Here is a 17,894-nt window from a genome sequence, read left to right as displayed (position 1 = left end):
TATTATTATTATTATTATTATTATTATTATTATTAATCAATCAAATCAAATTATTGTTACATTACAAACATATATTCGTATTATTTTACTTATGTTACATTCCCGTGTCTATTTTCAAGACAGCAGTTTGCCCCCCCAGGTGAAAAATACTTCCGACGCCACTGTGTGTATTTGTGTAGCGTATTTGTGTGCTTATTTTTTACGTAGTAAATTATAGTATATATACACTATTCAAACCTCTAAATTGGCAATAAATTGGGCAAACATACTAACAACTTATTTACTACAACAACTGTGCATTTTGTCCTTCAACCTATGATACGATTACGACAGTTCAATAATAATATGAGAAGAAAAGTTTGTTTATTATATAAGGTACTGTGACAGTGTTTTAAGTGTGGAACAAACAGATACTGTCTATTAAAAAAAAAAGCATGACTGTTGACATACGTTAAAATCTAAAGGTTAGTTTTCTTGTTGAATACTAATAAACAGATAAAACTAATAGAATAATTTATTTTTATTTTTTCAACAATTATCAATTACTAAAATCTTATTAACAAAATTACATAAACTAACTATGCTTTCCAATGACAAAAACTCGGATGTGCAGTTCTCGCCACAAACAGAATCACTATGTCATAAAAAAAGGAAGACATCAGTAGCATAAAGGCACGCCAATTCCAAGACAACTTCAGAATTAATAATTCGAATATTTAACCATTAATTTTTCAGCTTGTATCTAAATACAAAATTGCAATTTCTTGAAACCAACTATTGGGTTAATTCAATCTTTTGCCATTTTAGAGCAGCAATGGGCTTCAACAAAACAAATTGGAAAAGTATATCCTGTTAAAAAAAAAAAAAAAAAGATGTATAATTCTGTACACAAAATATACCCGACGATAAAATTCATTATAGAAACTAAATATTACGAGGATGATAATCACCAGTTCATAAGCAAGACTGACAATAAAGTGTTTGATGACATTAATATGTAGCTGAATACCTTCCATGGTTTGCACAATAACCAAGTTAGAAAAACTTAAAAGATTCTGCTGCGTTTCGGAGAAGTGACTCTTGGAATATTTCTCTTCTGTCAATCCGTAAACTAGCTAATATTTCTAAACTACAACATACTTAATCTCTGTGACCGAAAAGCAACGAGTACAAACTCTTCCGAGTACATATTTAATTACGTATAGACTTCAAAAGGGTGACCTAATACACTGTGCAGACTATCTTACTAATAGATTTGTCCAATCATCTACTCCTTATTTATCCATAGAAAAATTATTTCTAATAATAATAATAATAATAATAATAATAATAATAATAATAATAATAATAATAATAATAATAATAATAATAAAGCAAAATACTAATAACATGTACTTATCATTATCGGAAAACACATATTAATTAAACGAACATGTATTCTATCCTACCCACTATTTACCTTTAATATTGGTATTAAAACTTGATTTTTTTTTCTTTAGATCTATGCTTATATCGATGAACTTGTGGAAAGTTACCCAAATCTCATTTCTGTAGAAACAATTGGTCAAAGTTACGAGGGAAGAGATATTCGATTAGTCACAATTTCTTCCGGAGGAAATGGATCCAAACCTGTTATATTTGTAGATGGAAGTAAGTAAACGTAGCACATCATTTACACTGTAAGCTGCATATTTCTCATTTTTAGCATATCACTTGAACGCTGCACAATACTAATTGTATACTTTTTAATATAAGTTGATGGGAAATCTGGGATCTGTTTTAATGAAATCGACTAATTGACTTAAATTAAATACTGACAATTGCCTTAAGTATTAATCTATATACCGTCAGTAATACTTCTTTAACATTGAATTATCTGGCTATTATATTATTTATTTACTTCGTAGCCAGCACAATTTCTACAACATCGAGCCACGATAACACAAACTATCAATCTACAATTCTTAAACTGTTTACCTATTGTTATTCTTACGGACTTCTCCGTTCCAACTGTACTTTCTCACTACATATATCAGACATCCCCCAAAAGCTTATAATATCTGCTTAAACCCCAATACAGGATAAACTCTGCTTTCAAGAGCATACATTCTTCGTACAGCCTACTATATTGTTTGTACGCATTGACTACAAACAATTATATATAACAGCGTTACACATACGCTCTTCATAATCACTGAACATCTTGAACTAGAGTTCTAACCATGCCAATATTCTCTTGGTTGTTATTTAAAGTAATATTAAACTCTTGATGAACAATTCGGTACAATTACAAAAAGTTTAATAAAGGATTCTCGTTTCTGAAATATTAACTTCATTTTTCTAGTTGCTACTAATGAGTCTGTTTCTTCTTTCCGTCACTTAACTGTGTTTCTAGTTTCTTCATTTCTTCTTCTAGATCAGATATTTTACTTACCATCTATTGAATTTCTTTGTCCCAACATATCAGTTCCTATTGGTCAACAAACTGGATCACAGTTGGCTCTCCAATTCTTTATGCGTCGCTATTTCTACATCTTAATAGCTTTATAATCATAGTGATAATAAGATCTACTATAGCTCACACTCTTCCATTGCTTAATTTTAACATTTTCTTCTTTTATTCTACTTTTGACAACACTCTTCTTCCGCCTTGAACTTCCATTTTGTTCTTTATTACTTCTTCTGTTGAATGTATAATCAATTCATATTTGTTTGATTTTGTTGAACTTTGTTTAGATTTCATGCAGTTTTTCCCCGTTCTATGCAGTTTTTCCATAGAACTATCATTGGTAACTTAATGTTCTATAGTATCTATTTGTATAACGTGCTGCTAATTTAAAATGTTTTCTGCTTTTAAGGCAGAATTCGAATAAATTGGACCAGAACTAGCTTCAGAATGTTTTTTGGTGTAATTTTCAAAACTTAATTCATCTATTCCTGCTTCCGCCAATTTTAGGACCTGTCATTTTCCAGCTTCTATAATTACAAGAGATCACAAGACAATTTTCATATATAAGCTTTATAGCAACCTATTACTGAGAAAATCCTATAAAAGGAAGTAATTGGTATCTTTGAAATGTTTATAACTGTCTACTTTTCACCTTGTTTCATCTAATACGTAACTTACAGGTAGTCAAAGTACAAAGCAATGAACAATATAACTAACTTTTCCCTATAGTACTCACATACCATAGCTACGTACTCAAATAGTGGGCTCTGTGTAATTATGAATGAAACCGAGGGCATTCCGTGCGGAGTAAAAGTGATTATAAAGTGTTTCAAAACTAGAAACAAATTGACATTTGGAGAAGCACGTGGTACGCTGTTGCCACTTCGTGCGCATCCCGGCCCAGATTGTACATGTTGGGAAGAGAGGCTCTGTTTTCTTTTTCTTTTTTAATCACTTCCACGCACAAAGAAACGAAAGACTAAAATAGTTTCTTTACTTCTAAAAACCCGTGTTTGCCAGCGGCAACATTGGAATGTTAAAGTCTGTTGCCAAGGAAATCCCCCACCCACTGTTGCTAAAATGACATTTATGATTCGACCCTCGCTGAGTGACCACAATAACTATGTGACGTAGAGTCCCTTCTTCAAAACAAATCTGCACGTGTTTTTGAGCTGCCAATTTGTTTCTATTATTGTGTACCACAATGTGTAATCAAACAAAATTACTATAAAATTACACATTAATTTAAATTGCTTCTTGGAGGAACTGGGTGAATGTTAAGGCAATTCAGTAGTTTCATGTATGAGAATTGTTTGGGGTTCGCGACCCAGACAAGAGGTCTCCGTTCGACATGCCTCCGGAAGTTTCTAACTGCCTTTTACGTCACAAAACCGGACACGTTTAAGGTAGATTGCGAACCTATTTTTAAGGTTTTAGCACTATTGTGCTGCCAAAATGTCTTGAGCCGTGGCAAAAATGCGAACTAAAGCTCACACCCTCACACACCCACGCGTTGAGCCATTAAGGGTTCAGCTGTTGCTAAGCAAGAGAAAGCGAGTGGAATTCCTTCAGCCGATAGCAGTGCTTGCAACGGAAGACTAGGGATCAAGTCAATGTGGCATTAGTATAGTTTCGAAAGCACTTTAGTAAACAACTCTATTACCGTAGTGCATTATACGGAAGAAGGGTTTTGAAATTGACAAAATGGGGTTTACAGCAGCTCCATGTGTGTTGTGCAAGACTGAAATTCAATTGTAAAAACTATCAGCTAATCAACAGCAATGAAATAGTTTCAGCGGATTTGCGACAAATGGGAAATTAATTAAACTGCCCTATACTTTTTTAATAAACTATGCTACAATCTTGACGCCATTTATTTTTTTCCTATGAGATGATACATCTAAGAAAATAACTTCATTTATGGTTACACTAGTGTCCGAAATTGGCATTTTATCTTTTTTATATCATCTGTTGTTTCTTCGTTAAAATTGATAAGCGGCAAAATCATCATGCGTTTATTAGGAAATTATGGAAAAGTACATTAGTAGAAATACTAATAAATTTCCTAACTTTAACGGTTTCTACTGGGTATCTTATAATTACTGAAATTCACACACTTTATACCATTGAAGATGGGTCTAGGCAACACATGGGTGAACTGGCTCCATTAGGCTACGGCGATGATATACTAATTGGTCAGGGAGGGTATTATGTCGTTTATGGAAATATGTTGCTGTAGATTTTACATTTATACCTATAACCGCATGATTTACACTAGAGCAGGAGACTTTTAATTCGATGTTTGATTACAGGAGACAGAAGCGGTGCCCCGGCAGTATCATAACTGTAACTTACAGTTAGGGAACTTTACAAACACTTTAAAAAATGATTATTCATTTTATTTTCTTTGTCGCTCTCAAAGGGTGCTATATCAGATGGGACGCATAGAATGTATCCCGGCGAACCATCCACCTTCACCCCAATGAAAATAAATGTTTAATTGCAACAGTAATAGTAAGATAGAATGCAATAATTGTTATTAGTTAATGAAAAACATCTTGATTTCAGCTCAACCCAATATCTAACACACGTATATCGAACAACATTTCAGTTTAAGTTTTATTAGGTATTCTTACTACATACAAACTTTTACTCGAATTTCGATTTAACCAGACCGAAATGAAATTAATTTATGTAGACTTATATTTAAATTTGTTTGCTGTGTTAAGAAACGTAATTTAAGAAACGCACTGTGAGTCTAGGAGGTACACGAACCAAATCATTGAGTCCAAATATGCAAATTTCGGGATTAATTGATCTAGTTTAGAATAAGAATGTCTTACACTACTTATAGCATAGTTAAATGGTATTATTAGCAGCGGCATATACGATTATTTCATGCTACAAACAGCATATGGTAGATACTTTTTCGATCAAAATATCCAATATATTTTAATCAAAAATTTTCTTTTACGCCTTATATCAGGAGAACTGCATATAGTGTAGCCAACCCAAACTATCACTTAACTCAGTATGATGTGCTTATTCGGTAGGAAATAGGAAAACTCGATTTAGGGGCTGTTCAAAAATTTTATGACCCCTGATCCAAAAACTAATTATTCGCTAACATCGCAATCTTTCGATGCACTTTTTTTTTATCATATCTAAAATTGTTGGCCAAGATATAATCTTTTGATCCATTTTTCTTGATCATTCCTAAAATACTTGTTTTACTTTGTAATCATGAAACCCATATTTCTATCTTATTATATCACAATATAAAACATTTTCATTGATAACTTTTGTTAATGTCCATTTGCATTACATCGTTTTGTATACAGAGGTGGTCTAAACAAGGAATTGAGTATTTATCTGTTTCTCAAAACTCATATTTGGAAGTTTGAGCCAACAAACATATATATTCTTTGTCTCTTCGAAAATCTTTGTCCAAACATATATGTATGATAACACACGTAACTGTACTCTTTCCCCGTCTCCTCGTTAGAAAAGTGTGCAATTTTTGCTTAATCATGGATCTGTTTGTTAAACCAAATAGCTTGCGTTTCATATAGACGTTTACGTAGCGTCATTCAGTTTGCTGTCGGCCGAACAGTATAGTTCACTTTCGCATGTTGGATATGTTGCATTCCTAGTCGCCATACTTATTTGAATGTTTAAAAGTGATCAGCAGAAGCTTGTTTCAAGTTTTGTCAGAATTGTCCTGTGTTCAAATATCACCTAGTATCAGATAACAGAGTAATGTGTTGTATGTGTCAAGTAGGTCAAAAATCAATTTTGCGTATTCTACCAACGAATGTGAATTTTCAAAAAACTTTGAAAAGATGGAAATTGGTGTTTTGAGCATGATTTTGCTTCTAATACATAAATTAGTGAGCAATTATGTTTAAAAATTCTACTGTTTTCTTTCTTTTATTAACAGCAATCCACGCACGAGAATGGATATCCCCAGCCACTGTTACCTACATAATTAATCAATTAGTAGAAAACAACACTGCCAACAGTGACCTTCTGGATACCTTGGATTGGCTAATTGTGCCCATTATAAACCCAGATGGTTACGAATACACATTTACCGATGTAAGTCCATTAACATCTATACAATCCAATGTACAATTATAATCCATATTTTTATTTAACATACTTTCCGTGTTTAACTTTTTGCTTTGGTTACATTGTCCTGTAATGCAATTAACATTTCTTTTATATAAAAAGGAGCCTCCGAAGTAAAGCTTTCAAATGGAAATTAACATTATGTTCCTTCATTCAAAACTGTTTTGACTTATCAATGAAATGGAACACTAGGTTTCCAATTAGAGAGCAATTATAATTTTAAAATATAATTAAATATCGAACGAACGAGATCAGTGCCGTGCCATGGAAGTATCAGCGTCCGAACCGAGAGTATAAGACTACGTCCCCGTACATATGAGTGAGGTCGACAGACCAAAAGCGAAGATCCATCATGGTTGGCGCGAAACGTAAGAAAATTTTCAAAAATAAACCCTGCTTTCCCTTGATTTTGAGCACATTTTATTACTTTTCTCCTTCCATTATATATATGCACATGCATTTTCTGACCCTGGTCAAATCAAATATTAGATTGAAAAAATACTGCTGCTGTTCTAAAATATTCCACGTAATTTTTCCTCTCTCTTTTTTCCTTCTTTTCTTTTCTTTTCTCCTCCCAAATTTTGCGCCCCCTTGCTTCGGCGCACGAGGTCGCCGCCTCGCTCGTCCTCCCCACAGCATGGTACTGAACGAGAGACATAAGCGAGAACCAGCGTGTATGTAGCAGTGTTACCAATATTAAAGTTCCTACACTCATATATTAAATATTACAAAAAAAAAAAACTAAAAAGATAGATTATGTGCTGTCATTTTACAGCTTTCTTGTCTCAACTTTCGTTATTTTAAGTAAATTGTACAACAGTATAAGCATTTCATGAAAAAGGTTTAAACATGAGATATACACCGGTCGGTAGATCTCATTAAGCTGGGGACCGCGGTGGCTCAGTGGTACAGAGTTCACCTCTGGTGTATGGGATCCCGGGTTCAAACCCTGTTCCTGACAAGTGAACTTTGTGGTGAGTGGGTTCCTTCGGGGTTCTCCCGTTTCCTCCCACTTTCTTCATTCCACCATTTTATTCATTTCTCATAATCACCGTCTCCTTTAGCCTACCCGACATAACCGTGGGACGCAAAACTAAAAAATTTCATTTAATTTCATCTCGTTAAGCTGAACAAAACAATGTAAGTTCAATGCCGTAACAAATCCCTTCGGGTTCTCTCTCGAAGGTATTTGGAGTGGCCTCACTCAGCAAGCTGAATCCGGTGCAGAGAGAGTTTTGAGGGACCGCCATCAGCAGGCTATTTTGAAGCTATAACAGTTAAAGCTTTATAGCCTTGTCAGTATATATAACAAGGCTCTCCCTTGATCTGATTTATACAGTATAGGGCTTATATGATTCCTCAGTTGATTCTATAAGGCTTAATGCCCACGTGACCCCTTACTGAGGTTCTCTTCTTCTGGTCTGAAATTTTATCTGATTTTTTTAAATGTAAAAAATTCATATACACAAAACCAGTAACAGAATAATTTAATCATTCCGTAACAAATAATATGAACTTCAAACAGCGGGTCCAAGGCTCTTAGCTCCGGAGGCATCCATGTTTTGCACCACAGATTTTACGGTCTGAGGTAAGTGTAACAGCTTATGCGTAGTTCTTACAAAAAATCAAGAAAAATGAATTTGTTTGAAACCTAAATATTGATGCTTTATAGAAACCATGTCGCTCATACATACCCTGATTAAGCTCTCGTCATTATGATACTAGAAACACGACAATCCGCAGCAAACACGTTAGTCGAACTCTATAATATGGCACAATCACGCGTCGGAACGACTCTCCATAAGGCCCAATATGTTTAACGAGATATATATATTCTAAAATTTTCATTAAATTTTAAATTTTAATTTCTGTTTAACTAAAATATTAGCCATCGAAATAATATCCATGAGGGTTAATTTTCATGCCTAATTCGCCAAAAAAATTGGGAACAACTTCTGTAGCGCCAAAATGTGTATCGTTGGATGACAATAATAAATGCCAGTTCTTTTTTCATTATTATTATTTTGATGCAATAAATTATTTATTTACGTACTGCATACGTAGCAAAATACACTGTTAACTAGAAGTTTGTATTTATTGTTGTTTGTCGTCCCCTAACGGTGACAGTAACACATATTCTTTTATGTAAATAGTATTGCGAAATTGTATATACACATAACGTTACTTTTTACTCCTATTTTGACGCATTAGTAATTCTTTACAATAAACTAAAAAAGAAGATTACAGTAAGCTAATCTTGAATATGCGTATAGGAACTTTAAGATTGGAAATACTGCGACATGCTATGAAACGGAAACAATGTTTCTCGCTTATACCCCACACTAGTTCGATATCCAGGCTACTCAATAAATTAATAATTTTTGCCAATTGCCAGCGCACGTACTATGACTAGAAAAATAAAATCCCGCTTTCTTTTTTTAGATAATGGCATCTTCTTGAAACAATGGACAAAAATGTAACATGTCCGCTGCTTTACAGCACAGAAGTGCCATCGAGGTGTTTGTGAGGCGTAAAGAGAACTTGTACTCCCTTTCATAAAAATGCCTCTAATGAGGAATACCAAAGACTGACAGTAACGTGTTGGCCTCGTCGCCCTTGTGCCAGTACGGATTATGATTAGCGGGTTCGAGGAAGGGACAAGTCTATCTCATATAACTGTGATTCATATTCTAAAGTACTGACTAAAAAAATTACATCGCGATAGACTTTGGATCATTTGATGGAAATTCATACATCACTACGAAACAACATTGGTTAAATCAGCTTGCATCGCCATGAGCACAGATAAGACATTTTCTTGCTCAATATCGTTTTGCTGGATGGCACACTAACCGAAACATTATCAGAGTCTAAAACTGAAACACGAACGGAATATGCGACATCATTGCTAGTGATCACAAACATCAAATGCTCATTAGAACCGCAACTGCTTGAAGATTACGATTATTCTTGTGTACAACGGTGATAATCTTATCCTGATGCATACCGCATCCGAAGGACAATTTTTTAATACGCAGTATCACTATTCACTTTTGGAACATAACTTGCTATCAGTGTTAAGACGGACATTGGTTGGGTGTATTCAATGTAACCTGTGGCTATTTTTTCCCGCTACATCGGATCCTATAAGTGACTATACTTCGATTCTGAATATGAATGAACTGCTTGGTACCATTTCTTTTCTTAGCTGTCTATAGATTCTTCAGGTAACAGACAGCTGAAAATATACAATCAACAGAACAAGCGCTGTATTAGATGTGCGTTCGTATTACTATTTATACAATACTAACAAGGGGTTATACACACTGCTGGTGTCTACATTGAAACATAGTAAACTTTGTCGTTTCACGTTAGTATTGCTTTCTTATCAGTAGTAAACAGGTAGCTACCTGTACTAAAGTTCCAACCCTCGTTTCTGACGGATAGGTGAAAAATAACTACATATTTTAATACTCTACAAAATTATAATATCACTGATTTCATGTTGAAAATAGTGTACTAATATAACGTATTTATTGTGATTTCTCTCTGGTTACGTTACCTTACTTATTTTACTCTTTGGCCACTGGAAGCAATACACGCAATGTAACCAAACATGGCAGACCGTTTAACTGTTTATAAGCTAACTTAGATTGCTGCGGAGGAAGTGCAGAAATCGATCGTTTTAGTGCAGAGGTGGTGGTGAACAGTGAATTGGATGAATGTTACAATTTGCCCATAGACAACTAAGAACTGTCACATAAACTTATTAACCACAGGCTCTGTAAAAGACGTAAGAAGTAGCTGACCATTCGTATTATGACTTAAGATGTGTAAAGAGTTCACGGATCATTCTTATTACGATTTAAGAAGATGTGCAAAGAGTTCAAGAGATGTTTACCCGCAGCCCGAAAATATCAACCCATAGTACATGAAAGTGGGTTATCAATATGCATGGTTTCGCATCATAAAGAACTCAATTTTTGCTCATGGAAACCCCATTATGTGCAAGAGTTGAAATTCGAGGACCATGACCGAAAGATGAGATTCGGGGAATTAATGCTGGTTTGGCACGAAAATTGCCAACAACTGCTTGAAAATATCTTGTGGAGTGGAGAAATTTTGTCAATCATCATAGCTGCTATTACTGGGCATCACATGATAATGAACCCCAAATGACTGCTGTAAAAATGCAAAATCATTACAAGGTGACCGTGTGGTGCTAAATGACGGAAACAAAACTAGTTAATCTATATCTTCTGCGTGATACTAGGAACTTTGATAGCTACCTTCAGATGCTTCAAGATTACGTGTGACCTGCACTATGGAATCGAAAAATATTAATGACCTCGTTTTCATGCAAGGTTGTGCATCACCACACTTTGCAGTAATTGTTCGTAACTGGTTGGACCAGTCATTTCTTGGACGTTTGTTTAGACGATGTGGACCTTATAAATGGCCAGCAAGAAGTCCAGATTTCATTTCATATGATTTTTTTTTATTGTGAAGCTGCAATGAGGCGTATAAGATAATATCGCACAGTGGAAGAATTTGAGGATCTCATTCAAGGGGTTATTACCAACATCCCAACTGACTTCCTTCAGAAAAATATCAAGTATATACCTGGCAGTTTAAGGAAGCTTGTTAACAACACAGGTGCCTACAGTGTTTCTTTCAAAAAAATGTTCCGCGGGAGCACACAATATTCAGAGGGGCACATATTATTTTCACACGGTACTACCCTATTTATTATTATACTATAGACGTCCTATTTTGGTCTCCTCTGCTGTGCACTCTTACAGATCCGGGGAGCAGTACCCCCAAAAACATATCTGGAAGAAACACTGGGTGCCCATGTTGAGATTTAACATATCGTCCCTTTCCGGCATTAATGCAGTAAACTACATTTTGAAAAAGTTTACAGGAGAGCGGAAAAACTGAAATTTTGATGGTTTTTCTTGTATAACAGTTTTGTTTTCTGAAAACTATCTTCGTAAGATAAATACAGCTAATATAATTAAACAAGCTCCGTCAAATAGAACAGTGACGTATATAATAGCTTCAATATGTTCACTTATTTCGGCGCTTAATTCATTTTTGCTTATAATTTTTTTAGAAATCAATGCTTCAAACGACTTTCATCCAAATGCATTAATGCATTAAGGTGCACGGTGTCATAGTGAAATTGCCTTAAGCGATATTGTGGCAGAGCCAGTATTTTATTTAACAGAATTCTTAATTTAATGATTAATTTTATTTATTTTTGAGGATATTGGCTTTTTGTAAAATATTAAAATTGTTTGGTGAAGGAAAACAACTGTCATAATTCAGGTCAATGCAAGTTTGTAAAATTATATTATTTTTGCCGTCAGCAGATAAAATAAACAAAAACACATAATTGGTAGTTTTCGAATGCAGGAAAGAAATTCATGAAATGCGTCGGCTATAACATTCTGTAAAATTACGAGTTGCATTTGTAACATGTTTGTGAACACAAGACACATTCACGGATATGTAGAAATTGCCTAGAATCGGGAAATCAGAGCATGCCGAGTGTTGCAGTTTTTGTTCTCGAAACAAGGAAGGACTTTGTTTTTCCGAAAGAAAGGAGGACACACGTGCCTGACGTCAGACAACGCCACCGAATTCCGGGAGTCAACACTGAAACAAAACAAGGGGACAGGAGGTCTCGAGATGGGAGAAGTGACGAGTCGTTCGATGGGAGAAGTTACGAGTCTTTTGAGAGAGAAGTGCTGAGCCTTTAGATGGAGTAGTTCTGAGTTCTTGAAAGAAGAAGTTAATCGCTGCTAAGTTTCGAATGTGATTTGAAGTACAAAGTCAATCACAACATCGGTAATCTGATCTTCAGACAACTAACAGTTAACGTTAGTTATACCAGAGCATTGGATTACGACGCCATCTCCAATGTGGACCATCTATTGACCAGAGACGCCTGTCACCTTCGATATCAACCTGGCGATATCGACATCTACGAAACAACCCCGGAGAGCATCATCAGGGAACGTCAACCGAAGACATCAGTAAAGGTATGTGTGACTTCAAATTCAGAGTTCAAATGCTAAATGCTTGGTATGCACTGCTCGTCTGGCAAAGATTCTAGATATCCGATATAATCCACGACATTTTACATAAGCAACACACTTTCAAATAAGAAATATAACTGTTAGTCAATAATTGAATTTATGAGTTGTCATTTCGATTTAATCCCCAATAGAAATGTGCTCTATGCAAAACCTCTCGCATATGAAACAGTAACTTGCCCACTCATTCTAGATGGTGAGTGGAAGGTGATCTGCTCAATTCAACTTTTGCATCCCCATTTCAAGGCACGAATTGAGCCGGTTGTCAATATTTAGGGGGAAGAATAAATGGTAATAAATTGCTGATTCGTTGATCAAGAATGTTAGTTGTATACTGGTCGGTAAAATATTGAACGCTTCTTGAAATAATGCTGCTTAAAATCAATTAGCCAAGAAAAATGCTTTGGCTTGTCTCTCCTTTATGTGTAAAAATTAATCTAATCTTCTGAATGGTTAAGTTAATAATAACTGACACCATTATTTAGTTTTCTCATTTATTTTTAGCGTTATCTTTTTTAATTTCTTAAAGCTTAGAATATTGCAAATTATTACTGATTTCTTAAGCTTACTGATACAATGAAAATTTGCATCATACATTTACTAAATAAATGCAAATTGTCGAAACTTCACAAAACTTTACCTTAATCAACTTTTAACTATTGCAAGAAAAAATCAAAAATGATAACATATTTCAATCTTGAATTTCTTCTTCGGTGTCCTCTTCATCTGTCTCAAAGACGGTATCTTGTGCTTCTCCCGTTTGTGGCAACTGCTAGTAGAACCCATGTAGATGCTTTAGTAGAATATTCTGAATACACAATTTGACAACATCCTGGTACTTGGCCTTACTAATAGGGTGCATAAAGTCTGCTTAGCTGCTTTTGTCTTGATGAGCGAAGTTTCAGTGTAAGATACACTGCGTCCTTAGTCATTGAATACTTAACTTTGCCAAATTCACTATTTTTTTGAAAAAGTGACAACTCTTATTTTTGACAGCAAGAAAGGTTCTCCTGACTCATGTTTCTTAGCACTGAAAATTTAGGCTGCAAAAGTTGACCAATTTCTAAAAGAACCATGCTTCAATAATTCAACATTATATGGATGCGGCTTTGTTCTCGCCATTCTCATGATTGTAATCCACTCGGAAGGACTTTCAATCTTTTGACTATGAGATGCATTCTCAATTTGACTATGCACACTGTCCACAGGCATATATGTATGACCTGGAACCAAATAATTGATCTCGATCCTTTGCAAGTTTTTGGATATTTCAAGTTCATATTTCAACATGGCCAAAATATTTTTATATTTTTATTTTGACCGGCACAGTTATCGCAATACAGAATTAGAGTTGAAACATTACCTCGTTCGTCCATTACCTCGAAAGGCGGGAAGCGATTTCATCGAACCTCGTTTACCTTCACTCTCACCCCTTACATAATTGTATGCATTTCTGCTTTTTGATTCATATATCAAGAGATTGTATACGTAATACTTTCGTGTGTAGTATAGAAGCATGGAATCGCCATGAGGTACGCTCAAAACTTTCTGCAAATCGAAACTGACGACAAGTGTTCCTTCCTGACTACCACTCAAACTCTGCTTTTTTTTTTTTTTTTTTTTTGAAACAAGCCTTAGTTGCTTCTTTATCTTCAATATGTCGGGTTAATCAGCCTAATCTTCTTGGGTTACGTCTGTCTTGTTGGTAAATGCGATACATTTCTGGCACTTGTCCTTTTTGGGTCTATGAAACCCAAGGTTGAATTTTGAGTTAAATATATCCCGAAAAACTCTTTCACTCACAGGAATATTTCCTTCTTCGTTCATTGCACATGAGTAAATCGTATAAAGAAAGTGACGTTTTTGAGATCCTCGGGAAGGTATAGTCGTGTTGTTTCATTTCTACAGTAGTGGGAAGGCACTGCAGGAAGTATTTTAATGAATTCAACAACGAGCTTCATAAGTCGCATTGGGGCGAACTGAGTGGCGTCCTTGACCATCAGGTTTTGCTGAGCCTTCAGTGGATTATGTAACAGTGTAACACAAACAGCAAGAATTGAAGACAAATTCTTCTATAGCCTTCACCTTCTTTAATAAATTTCTGAAAAGATGATGCCTGTGGGCTCTCTCTCTAAATCTTCCTTCTTTTCACTGAACTTGCCTGGTTGCTCCTAAGATCCAATTCCTTTAATCATTCGGTTTTAAAGACCAAAAGATCTAAATAAGAATTGGCGCCTCTCTTCCGGAATATCAGATCATTTATTTAGGCAAGACGTGCATTTGTTTGGTTGTATTTGTTTCTTCTCCACTCTTTCTTGCCTGTTTTTGTAGTAGCCTTGGTCACTTTGCTTTAATCGTTTTTTCTCTCTTTTTGAGGAGTTTTCTTTTTAATTCTCAATCCCTTTTCCCCTACGATGTTCTTTTCTGGTGTAAAAATAATCTTTCTACTTACAATCTTCCTCCATTTCGTAGCACCGCTTTCCTCATTGTAACCATCACCTGAATTCGACTTTGCAACTGAATTTCTTGAAGCCCTTTTTCTCTTAACATATATCTTCATCTGATGAGGTTGGTGTTATGTCCGACCAATCTGTTGAGTTTTCTGAAGGACAAGCCTGGTTAAGTATGATATCATCGTCAGAGAAATAGTCTAAATAGCTCAGTCCCAAATTTGTTCTTTTTCTCAAGTTCCGTTTCTGAGCGAAATAATGTTCATCTCTTTCTCGATTCTTTTCTAAAATCCCCTCTTCATTCGGGTTTAGGGTCTCTTCCTCTACTACTGTCTCATGCTTGTTTGGGTTTTCCTTCCCTTCTTCAGTCTTTTCCTCATCCTGGTTTAAAGTATCTTCCACTACTACTGTCTCCTTATGCTTGTTTGGGTTTCTCTTCTCTTCTTCAGCCTTCTTTTCATCCGGGTTTAGGGTATTTTCTACTGCTACTCTCTTCTGAAGCTGGTTTGGGTTTTTCTTCCCTTCTTCAGCCTTTTTCTCATCCGACTTTAGAGTATCTTCTACTGCTACTTTCTTCTGATGCTTGTTTGGGTTTTCCTTCCTTTCTTCAGCTTTCTTCTCATCCTGGTCTAGGGCCTCTTCCACTGCTGTGAGTAAGGGTCCCCATTTTCATTATCTCACTCTTCGAACAGTTAACTATATTGGAATATGTCTCGTTTGATAACATCAGCTTCATGACTTGTTCTTCAACTTGCTGTTTGGTTAGATTTAAAATCTTCCTCCCACGGAAAAAGTGAAAGCAGAAAATAGCAAAAAAAAATTTAAAAAAAAAATAAAAATTAAACCGACCTAAAAATGTGATAAAAGTAATATTTTTTGCAAAGTAATAGTTTTAAAAGCTTTGACTAATATTATCTCCTGCCTACTAAATAAAGCTGATTTTTGAAGTTGGCAGAAATCTTACATTAATTAAATAAATTAGGTAGCTTTGATTTCCATTGACTTGAAAGTTCAGCTATAAGTAGTAGGCACGTGGTAGTATAAGTCGAAGCTTAAGAAAATATTACTCTCCTATTTTTACCACGCTCTTTGAAATCGGTTTAATTTTTTATATATTATTAACATTGACAATTTGTTACCTGGCCGGTGGGGTAGGAGTAACTTGCCTGCCTGCCAAGCAGCATTCGATAGGTCGAACGTGAGCACGAACCTTGTTCTAACCGGTCATCCAAACTGAGGATCTGCGTGATATTCCTCAGTCTCAACAGACGAATACCGAGACGGCACCTTCTGTAAGGCTAGAGCCGCTGGCTTTCCACATCCTTGCACTCCATTCTCCTCCAGCCTGTTCTTTAGTTTCCTAAAGGCCACAACTAATTCACATTGCTAATTAGTTACTAAAAGAAAACTAACAGCTACATCCTACATCTTATATGCACAGAACGATCATTACAATAGGAATAACCGCCATCAAATATCGATAACACATAACTTCCACGTCATGAGCAGGTAACATAGAAGACGCACACTGCTACCGAACATAATAGAACGCAGATGATGCCTGTTATGGGCAAACAACATTATGTGAGTAAATTTTAACTAGCCCAAGCTGTTGGGGCACAAATAACTGCTGCCAGTACATCTGAGACAGTCGTACTTGTGGGATGTTCAAGCGCTACAGTGCTCATGACGGTCAGTCATCCGCTAAGCAATCACACTTGGATCAGGTACGTGCGGTGGGCAGAAAATGAACAACGAATAGCATATGGTATCTCACCACAGGCGTATGTCAATGTAGACGAGTACATTTAGGCCAAAAAGGGGGTAACCTAGAAGTAATCGTAACAAAAGTTATTTTTATTGTTTCTGGTCTTATTGTGTGTCCTGAATAACATATCAAAAGTCTACCAACATCTGACTACGGGAAAGCTGCCATTTTGGGCTGCCATCTTGAATATATATCATAAACCAATTTGATGAACTTTTCTTGTAATATCTTCGCAATGAATCAAGCTAGAAACTTGGTTCTTGTCCCAAAAAGGAGCTAATAAACCATACAATCACGAAAATGTACGATTGGTATAATTGTATGTAGAATTATTTAAATATGGTTACTGTTAGGCTGAAAGCGTTGTTGAGTTGATCTTATTTTCTCAATTTCAATTTCTTCTGCTGTCAGACACACCTGCGATATTTCAATAGCTTGTTTTACAATCAGGATATTTGCGACACTAGGAGCATGTTTTATACTATACCCAGCCTGCGTAAACTTCTTAGCCAACAGTTACAAAAATCTGCTTGTTCTTTTTGTTGTCCAAGAACATGTCCTTGGTGATGACGAGAACTGTCGACTGAGTTACATACACTTTTGGTCCCTCCAGACCTCTGTTGCGCTTGGAATGAGCCCCAGACTTTGTTCATAAGTGTTTTCCTTGGTAGGCATCAATCATAATATTTGATTGCTCGAACTTTGATTTAACATATTGTACATATGAAAGGAAGGTTGCTTCAAATGTTTGTTGCTTGCTCCAAGGCAAACGGTGAAGAAACAACCCACCATCAATGACATAGTGCGTATTTCCTGGTGTTGTAGGGATTGCCTAGTATTGGCCGCGCTAGTACGGTGTAAGCTGGCTCTTTCTGGAATCTCTCATAAGTCCATGTGTGTCAAATATCGAAGCTGCGTATGTACTGTGCATAGCTCTTAATGGAAAAAATGTTTCAAATCGAATTCACTGTTTTTTGTACAAATGAGAAGAAGCT

The 17,894-nt window shown here is 35.6% G+C and overlaps 1 protein-coding gene across 1 annotated transcript in view; it reads left to right on the top strand.

Moving 5' to 3' along the window:
- The window catches only part of LOC145664535 (carboxypeptidase B-like), a 111,179-nt gene that overhangs the window by 27,480 nt on the left and 65,805 nt on the right, over nt 1-17,894 (top strand). The window contains exons 4-5 of the mRNA XM_081731293.1: nt 1,500-1,650; nt 6,390-6,547. Of these exons, the coding sequence (XP_081587419.1) occupies nt 1,500-1,650; nt 6,390-6,547 (309 nt within the window). The remainder of the gene's footprint in view (nt 1-1,499; nt 1,651-6,389; nt 6,548-17,894) is intronic.

This window comes from Thermobia domestica, chromosome 11 (assembly GCF_964235325.1).
Source record: "Thermobia domestica chromosome 11, izTheDome1.hap1.1, whole genome shotgun sequence".
In the NCBI taxonomy this organism is placed as follows: Eukaryota; Metazoa; Arthropoda; class Insecta; order Zygentoma; family Lepismatidae; genus Thermobia; species Thermobia domestica.
The sequence above is the reverse complement of the archived record's forward strand: the minus strand, read 5'-3'. Positions and strand labels throughout refer to the sequence as shown.